At 49.3% G+C, this 9,054-nt stretch overlaps 1 protein-coding gene across 1 annotated transcript; it reads left to right on the forward strand.

Annotated features, from left to right (window-relative positions):
- The first annotated feature begins 1,000 nt into the window (after positions 1-1,000).
- On the forward strand, positions 1,001-7,656 carry slc30a1a (solute carrier family 30 member 1a). Its single transcript, XM_063001555.1, has 2 exons — positions 1,001-1,750; positions 2,976-7,656. Exons 1-2 carry the CDS (start codon positions 1,204-1,206, stop codon positions 3,872-3,874), a joined length of 1,446 nt encoding a protein of 481 aa, XP_062857625.1. The 5' UTR covers positions 1,001-1,203; the 3' UTR covers positions 3,875-7,656.
- Positions 7,657-9,054: the final 1,398 nt, after the last annotated feature.

Raw genomic sequence — 9,054 nt, forward strand, 5'->3', positions numbered from 1 at the left:
TGTAACCAAAGTGTAAAACATGACGTTGTAATCCTGTTATAAAACACCTCACATCATTGGTTGAACACTATTTTATGTCATGTACTATACATGGAAATGTCCAGATTAATACGAACAGTAATCCTGATCATTACACGGGTGTTTCGTCCAAGAAATAGTGTAATAGTGTTTGTGGAGAAATGTTTATTGTGAATGTGTTTTTGTAAATAAAAACATTTATAAACTGAACGTTGTTGTATTTTATTATATTTTATGTTGACCGCCGTTTTATAAAAGCAATAATCCACTCGAGACAAAACATCCTTCCCCGTGATATGATCAAATCGCAGTAACGTGCGGCCTCTCGTGGCTTATTGCTTTAATAGTTTATTGTTTATTTGGATTTTAATGTCATGTTTTACACTTTAGTTACATTCATGACAGACACACGGAAGGTTCATCACTTCTCAAGGTTATATCGAACACGGTCATGGACAATTTAGTATCTCCAATTCACCTCACCTGCACGTCTTTGGACTGTGGGAGGAAACCGGAGCACCCGGGGGAAACCCACGCAGACACGGGGAGAACATGCAAACTCCACACAGAAAGGAGCCGGACCGCCCCGCCTGGGGATCGAACCCAGGACCTTCTTGCTGTGAGGCGACAGTGCTACCCACTTAGCCACCAAAGTCTTGTGAGAAGAGTGGCTGTCACTATAGCTGAGAAAATCACAGAGGACACTCTATTTAAATAGCATTCGTTTATAAAGTTGGATGTCAAACGAGCTTATCGTCAGGTGTCCAGATACTTCTCGTATTGTGACATTTTTGTGTGATACGCCTTTAAGAAACGCGCGTTCGTTTTATTCACCGTGTTGGAATTTATCCTCGCTCCCTGGGCGCCGACCAATCAGGAGGGAGTGTGGGCGCGGCCCCGGAGCGCAGCGTTGGTCCGTGTGGAAAGTTAATGGGTCCGGGTGCACAGTTTGAAGTTCGTCTGCAAAAGCGGAGCTCCCGGCTCTTATCTGGAGCGACGCCCGCCTGAGAGAGACTCGATCCCGAGACAGAGAGCTCGACTGGGCCGCTGAGCCGGAGGGAGCGCAGATCGATGGGGAGCGGCCGTTAGTCGGGGATCGGGTTGGTAGTATTGTTGTGGTGTTTTGGTCGGAGGACGGTGAGCACGGTTGCGGGGGGAGCGGAGCAGAGCGAACACAGAGGAACCATGGCGTGCGAGCCGAACCGCGCCCGGCTGCTGTGCATGCTCGGACTGACGTTCAGCTTCTTCTTGGTGGAGGTGGTGGTGAGCCGGCTCACGGCCAGCCTCGCCATGCTCTCCGACTCCTTCCACATGCTCTCTGACGTCATGGCGCTGGTGGTGGCCCTGGTGGCGGTGCGCTTCGCCGCGCGCACCCGCTCCACCAACAAGAACACGTTCGGCTGGGTGCGCGCCGAGGTGATGGGCGCGCTCGTCAACGCCGTCTTCCTGAGCGCGCTCTGCTTCAGCGTGGTGCTCGAGGCCATCACGCGCTTCACCGAGCCGCACGAGATCGACAACCCGGCCGTGCTGATCGGCGTCGGCGTGGCCGGGCTCGCCATCAACCTGCTCGGCCTGTGCCTCTTCCGCGAGCACGCGCACGGCCACGCGCACGGCAAGAGCAAGAAGAACAAGGGCAAGGGGGGCGCGCACGCCGAGGAGACCAACAACCTGGTCCCCGATCACGTGGCCGCCAGCCCCAACGGCGTGAACGCGCACCGGGGCAGCTCCTCAGGTAGGATTTGTCTGTTCGTTCCTAGCCTGGTCAGGGTCAGAGTGGGTCCGGTGCCACCTCAGCTTTAGGCACAAGGTAGGAATACACCCTAAACAGGGCAGGGTTGAGGGCCTTGCACAAGGGCCCAACAGCAACAACATGGCAGTGGTGAGGTTTGAACCAGTGACCTTTTGATTAATAGTCCAGTACCTTAAACACCAGGCTACAGCTGCCTAGCGGTTAAGGAACAGGACCTGTAATCGAAGGTCCCACCACTGTTGGGCCCTTGAGCAAGGCCCTCAACCCTCTTATCGCTCAGGCTGTCACAGTGTCACAGTACTGTAAGTCCACTAAATGAAGAACATGTACACAGGTCCCCAATCCATCACTGGGCATCACAAACCCACCAGCCAATCCACCTTCTGAAGTGGCATCTCCTCACAGGCAGTCACCACAAGTGAGATTCGAACCCATGTTGTTGTGCTGCACTTACTCAATGGCGGTATAAACACCAGTACAGCCTCCCAGTTTCAGTGCATGCTGGACACAGTGTCCAACAGTGATTAGCTATTAAATAATAAAGGCAACAGTTTGGGGAAGATCCTTCCCTGTTTTAGCATTGCAGTGCGCTTGTGCTCGAACACATCAATCGCATTGGGGAAGAACCGGAACACTGAATGTGACTCTGGTTATTGCAAATGCTCTTTTAATTAAATGGGTGCAAATTCCCACAGAATTTCGAAGAAGCTTATGGTCGGGTGTCCACATACTTTTGGTCATGTGGGGGCTCTCAAATGCAGCGGGTTTTTATTGTTCAGGCGGTTATGATGAAATGTTCATCGGTGGTCGTTCGCTCTAATTCTATCCCACGGTGTCGAAAGTATGTGGACGCCTGCTAATAAGCCTGTTTGACTTGCCATTAAATAATATGAAGTTAGTCATTTCCAGCTAGTACTTTACACAGGATTTTGTAATGTGGCTTTAGGAATTTGTGCCCATTGATTGAAAAGAGCATTTGGGTGTGGACGTGAAGGCCTGGCTCACAATCCATGTTCCGATTCATCCCACCGGTGTTCAGCAGGTCCAAACTGTTGCCACAAACCATTCGTAGGCATATCATTGGTTTAAAATTGAAGGCTGTCATGGCCTCAAACGGTGTGCAAGCCTAAAGTGTCCCAGTGACCCTGACCATGAGGTGATTGAAACATCTCCATATTATTTATTCTGTCTCTCTGTGTGGCATCAGACTGTACGGCGGTGCAGCTGAACGGCGAGCTGGACCAAGAGCACGGGCACGACGATGACGGCGACGACGACTCCGCGGCGTCGCAGCTCAACATGCGCGGCGTCTTCCTCCACGTCCTGGGCGACGCCCTGGGCTCGGTCATCGTGGTGGTCAACGCCCTCATCTTCACGTTCATGTGGCAGCCGTGCGAGCCGGGCACACCGTGCACCAACCCCTGCGTGGCCGACGCCCACTGCGTGGACCACCAGCACGTCAACCGCACGCTGGTGAGCCTGGGCGAGGCCGGCGGCGCCAACTCCAGCACCGGCGCGGTGCTGTCGGCCGGGCCGTGCTGGGTGCTGTACCTGGACCCCACGCTGTGCATCATCATGGTGTGCATCCTGCTCTACACCACCTACCCGCTGCTGAAGGAGTCCGGACTCATCCTGCTGCAGACGGTGCCCAAGCAGATCGACGTGACCGACCTGAGCGCCCGCCTGCGCCAGATCGACGGCGTCCTCGCCGTCCACGACCTGCACATCTGGCAGCTCGCCGGCAGCCGGATCATCGCCACGGCGCACATCAAGTGCCACGACCCCGCCTCCTACATGGGCGTGGCCAAGCGCCTCAAGGCCTTCTTTCACAACGAGGGGATCCACGCCACCACCATCCAGCCCGAGTTCGTCATGGTCAGCTCGGAGTCCCACGCCTCCCTGTGCGAGCTGTCCTGCCGCACCCAGTGCGCCGCCAAGCTCTGCTGCCAGAACCCCAAATCGCCCGACGCGCCCGCCGAGACCAAGGGCCACTCGGAACCCCCCAGCGTCGCCATCGTCGCCACCCCCGGCCTGGAGGTTATCGACGAGTCCCTGGAGAGCGAAGAGGTGCTGGGTGTCTCCTCGGAGGCGGAGTCTTCTTTATAGAAGGACATATAGGGTACGTTACGAAATAAATAAAGGACAGAATTTAGAACGAGACAAACATTTAGGACTCAAACCGGACGATACAGAGCATCGTTTGCTGCAAACAAACACTGGATTAGCTCGGATTTACCGCATCCGCCGTCCGATCGAATTAAAGTACCAAGAGATTATTGATGAGCGTCCGAGAGGACCGAACTGTCCGAAAAAAGGAAAACGAAGACCTGAATGGGATTTGGTGCACATTCCGGTGCAGTCGGGTACAAACTATGAGGACGTTACCCGCAAGTCTTGGATCCGATTGGCACCACTAACTGGTAGGAGCGCGAAACTGTTCCCCCGAAACGCTGGACTGGATCGGATTTCTCTCTATTCCCACACGAGAAAATCACACACACACACACACACACACACACGGATGGATATCGGACTGTAACCACACTGGATCGTATCAGATCAGCTCTCGGGCGTCTGATCCCGAACGTTCAGGACAGGACCAGTATCGCTCCGATGTGCCGGATCGGATCAGGACAAAAAGATGTGCCGCATGCATTTTACCTTCCTGCTGTTTTGTATCGTGCTGTGACGGGCGCCGGCGCTGCGCCATTAGGACGTGGTGCAGTTCAGGCGCCCGCGTCAGGTTTGACGTTCGCTTCGATCTGCTCGCAAATTTTAAATTAAAAAGCCGAAATTGGGGCTAAATCCACTTTTATTAGGTTTTTAAAATAAATAAATATCTGTAGATAAGATAATACTACGCTCACCACTGCCAGGTTGTCGTCGTCGGGCCCTTGAGAAAGGCCCTTTCTTGGTTGCTTTGGATAAACGTGTCCGCAAAATTCCATGAACGAAAACAGAAATTTCCTGACACCAGGGCAGCAGTAGCTTAGTAGTTAAGGTAGGACTGGTATTTAGAAGGTTGCCAGTTTAAGCCCCACCCCTTCCAAGCTGGCACTGTTTGGCCCTGGAGCAAGGCCCCTGAATTGCTTGAATTTAAATCAGTAATAATAGATAGAGGCGTCCACTAAATGCCGCGAATATGGTGTGGGCGGTGCAGCGGTGAAATACACAAACTCTATACAGACCCACAATCCAGGGTCCGAATCTTAGCGGCGCTATCGGCCAACCGGGCGCCTAAAAAAGCTTGGACTGGTCAGTACTGCTACCGCGCCTGCTGCATGTGTGAGTCGCTGCTCTTCATGCGTGTGCGTGAACACGCCAAAGCTTACCAAGCCCGCCCCTCTTCAACTCATGAACCCAGTACACCATCACCAGATCTCGATTCAGATCCAAAACCAGATTCTGATCCAAAACCAAATTCTGATTCTGAACCAGATCCAAAACCAGTCCAGATTCTGATCCAGATCCAAAACCACATTCTGATTCTGAACCAGATCCAAAACCTGATCCAGATTCAGATTCTGATCCAGATCCAAAACCAGATCCAGATTCTGATTCTGAACCAGATCCAAAACCTGATTCAGATTCAGATTCTGATCCAAAACCAGATCCAGATTCAGATTCTGATTCAGATCCAAACCTGATCCAGATTCTGATCCAGATTCTGATTCTGAACCAGATCCAAAACCAGATCCAGATAAAAAACCAGATCCAGATTTTGTTCCAGATCCAGGTTCTGATCCAGATCCAAAAGCAGATGCCAAACCAGATCCAAAACCAGATCCAGATTCTAAACCAGATCCAGATTATGATCCAGATCCAAAACCAGATCCATATTTAGATTCTAAACCAGATCTAAAATCAGATCCAGAGTCTGTTCCAGATCCAGATTCTGATCCAGATCCAAAACCAGATCCACCTGCTGGTTTCAGTCTGAAGCCTGGACTCTTTATATTCCGTGACTGTTGTTCTGGAACGTTCCTGTGACTGATTGGATGCGTGTGTTTAATTTATTAGTGATTAGTTTATTAGTATCGATCCCTTTTTTGATGAATTCTATTCCGATTTGCTTTATTAAACGTGATCCTGTTGTTGAAGGTGAACTTTGCTGTACTCGTGCTGCTGACGCTGGATTTGTATCTTTATTTTTACACTTTCACTTCAGTACCGGGAGCCTTTACACCGCGTGACGTGTCATTCTGTGATGATTTTTTTTTTTGTCAGATGATCCTGAGTCAGCGGCTGAACTGTGCTGGAGGGTTCACTGATTTAATCCTCACTGTGTGAAAGAGGGACCAAATTTTAAAGATTTTAGTTTTTAGGATGAATTAAATCTCACCACGGCTCTGGATAAACGTCCTTTTATTTGTACACTGTGCCCTCTCGGGCGTGGCCCAAACCAGGTTCTGGGACTGGTGGGGGTCTGGTTTGGTTTAAAAAAAACAAAAAAAAACCTTATTATTGTTTTCAAATCATGCTTTAAAACCTATATTATACACTATATGAGCAAAAGTATTGGGACGCCCCTTGTAATTATTAAATGTATGCATTTCAGCCACAACAGTTGCTAAAAGGTGTAATAAATCTGTGATATAAAGAAAATTCTATGCTCCCAACTTGGCAGCAACAGTTTAGGGAAGGCCCTTTCCTGTACATAAAGCCATGAAATAAAGCTTTCTGCACAGAGCCCTGACCTCAGCCCCACTCAACAGCTCTGGGATAAACTGGAACACCAATTGATCAATCAGCAACAGTACAAAAACGTATGTGTAATACGGTACGGGCACAAATTCCCACAAACACACTTCAAAGTCTTGTGAGAAGCTTCCCAGAAGAGTGGCTGTTGTTCCAGCTGAAAAGATCACACAGACTTTGTATTTAAAACTGAATTTGTGACAAGCTCGTGATCAGGCGTCCGTATACTTTTGGTCATATAGTGTATTTTGGATGTATCCCAGTCCACATCTTACTGGGAAATGTCGGAATTTGGGAGTTGAGATGCCAGCGTGAGTGGTGGAGAAACATGGTAAGAAATCACGCCTGGCTGGTGACCGGACACCCGGCACAGGGGGCAGCTGCTAGTCTACGGCCCTACGGCCAGCGTGTCACCGTTCTGAGCGATGGAGGAATTGGAAATGACTAAATTGGAAGAAAAACATGGGAGGTGAGAAACGGGGTGGGGTTAAACCCACTTCTGTATCCTGCTGTGGTTTTTAGTTCAGATTTTGTTTTTGTAGTGTGGTGCAGATCTGAGCTCTGAGGTTCGTTCTCGCACGCCGCGTTGCTTGAGCGGGTCTCGGATGGCGCACCAGCGCATCATTTTAGCTCCGCGTGATGTTTTACTCCAACGCTCCGGTCACATATGAGCTGTGAATGTATCTGTGAGCTGTACGGACAAAAGTATTGGGACACGCCTTCTTATTATTGGATTTGACCAGGCATAATAAATCAATTACAGAAAGAAAATTCTGTGCTTTCACCAGTTTAGGGAAGGCCCTTTCCTTGTGCGCAAAGCAAGCTCTATAAAGACGTAAAGAAACTCCAGTGGCCTGCACAGAGCCCTGATCTCAGCCCCACTCAACAATTCTGAAGTGAATCAGAACCTGAGGCTTTCTCTACCAAAATCAGTGGCAAGCTCATATTCAGGTGTCCGAACACTTTTGGCCGTATAGTATATGACAGGATTTCTGTACTTTAATAATCTGCTTGTTCGCCTCGTTCACGGGTGCATTTTTACCCTCCTGTGTTTTTGTTTCTTTACTCTGATCGATGCACATCCAGCCTCGGCGTTCTCTCTCTGTACCGGAGCGCTGACGTCACCAGCTCGGCTGTTTTCTATCTCTCGGTGTTGCTGTGAAATAAACATGGCTGTTCTATATCACGTCCTTCTCTGCTCTGTTTGTTTCTGTCTCCGATGATACCGTGATGTTATTGAAGCACTGTGGAGCACGCCGGCAAAACCGTACAGCGGTCGGCCGAGCCTAAAATGGCAAAACGGCTAAAGAAAATAAAGCTTTTAATGGTCCGAACAAGCCGTCATTACATAAATAGATAAAAGAATTTAATCTGTAAGAGATTTTATCTTTAATTTCTTTACATTTCTTCAAGTTTTGTGTGTAAATTTTCTTCTTTTTTACAGAAATAAGCGCCAGTATTTTTCCTCTCAGCATTCACGGCTTCAAACAGTCGAAAAACACTTGGTCTGACATTAAACCCAAACTATTTCAGCCAGTCCTCTCTATAGGGTTTCAATCTGGACCCTGACCAGGTCAAAACCTTCAGTTACAACCAGTATATTATGGAGCACATTTTTTATAATAATCACGATTTAATTTCTGCGAACCACTTCATCTGTGCAGCACGGTGTCTTGGTGGGTAGAGAAGAAGGTCCTGGGTTCGTTGCCCATTTGTAGCGGTCCGGGTCCTTTCTGTGTGGTTTGCATGTTCTCACTGTGCTAGGCATGCAGTCAGGTTTATTGGAGATACTAAAATTGCCATCTCGGTGAGTGTGTGTGTCCTGTGATGCACTTGCGACCTGTTCGGGGTGTTTCCTGCCTTTCACACATTGAATCAGACCCACTGAGACCCTGACCAGGATAAAGTGGTGGTAAAACAGACAGTGAATGAATGAATAACCACTTCATACTGTAAGCACTAGGACTGGAACTGGTGTGGCCAATCAACGTATTGGCACGTTCCTGGAAGGTTGGCGGTTCAAGCCCCACCATTGCAAACATGCCACTTTTGGGCCCCTGATCAAGGCCCTTAATGCTCAGTTACTTAATTGTAAGTGTAAATGTGTTTGGGAGAACTGTCCCAACTTTTTTGAGAATGGGGTTTGCATTCGCGCCTACAGAGGCGATTTCAGTAATGTATTTAAATCGTGAGAATTCATTCATTAACTGTTTTATCACCGCTTTATCCTGGTCAGGGTCTCTGTGGGTCTGATTTATTGGCCAGAAGGTAAGAAACACCCTGGTCAGGGTCGTGGTGGGTCTGATTCATTCAAATTGCAGGAAAGGCAGGAAACACCCTGGACAGGTCGCCACACACTCACACCCAGGTGAACTTTAGTAGCTCCGATTGACCTTACTGCATGTCCACAGGGAATCGAACCCAGGCCCTTCTTGCTGTGAGGCGACAGCGCCACCCACTGTGCAACCTTGCCAGAGGGTGTAAAGTTTCTGGTAAAACATCTCAGGATGGGACGAATGGGAATTTGCAGAACTGAAACCTTGATGAGCTTATTAAGTGTTTCGCTTCACTAGTGAACAGGAAGTGTG

Source organism: Trichomycterus rosablanca, chromosome 9 (assembly GCF_030014385.1).
Source record: "Trichomycterus rosablanca isolate fTriRos1 chromosome 9, fTriRos1.hap1, whole genome shotgun sequence".
NCBI classification, from domain to species: domain Eukaryota; kingdom Metazoa; phylum Chordata; class Actinopteri; order Siluriformes; family Trichomycteridae; genus Trichomycterus; species Trichomycterus rosablanca.

Excerpts from the sequence above, each read along its gene's own strand:
- slc30a1a (XM_063001555.1), top strand. The coding sequence starts at position 1,204 with ATGGCGTGCGAGCCGAACCGCGCCCGGCTGCTGTGCATGCTCGGACTG. Across the intron at positions 1,751-2,975 it reads GCACCGGGGCAGCTCCTCAG|ACTGTACGGCGGTGCAGCTG; the intron begins GTAGGATTTGTC and ends GTGTGGCATCAG.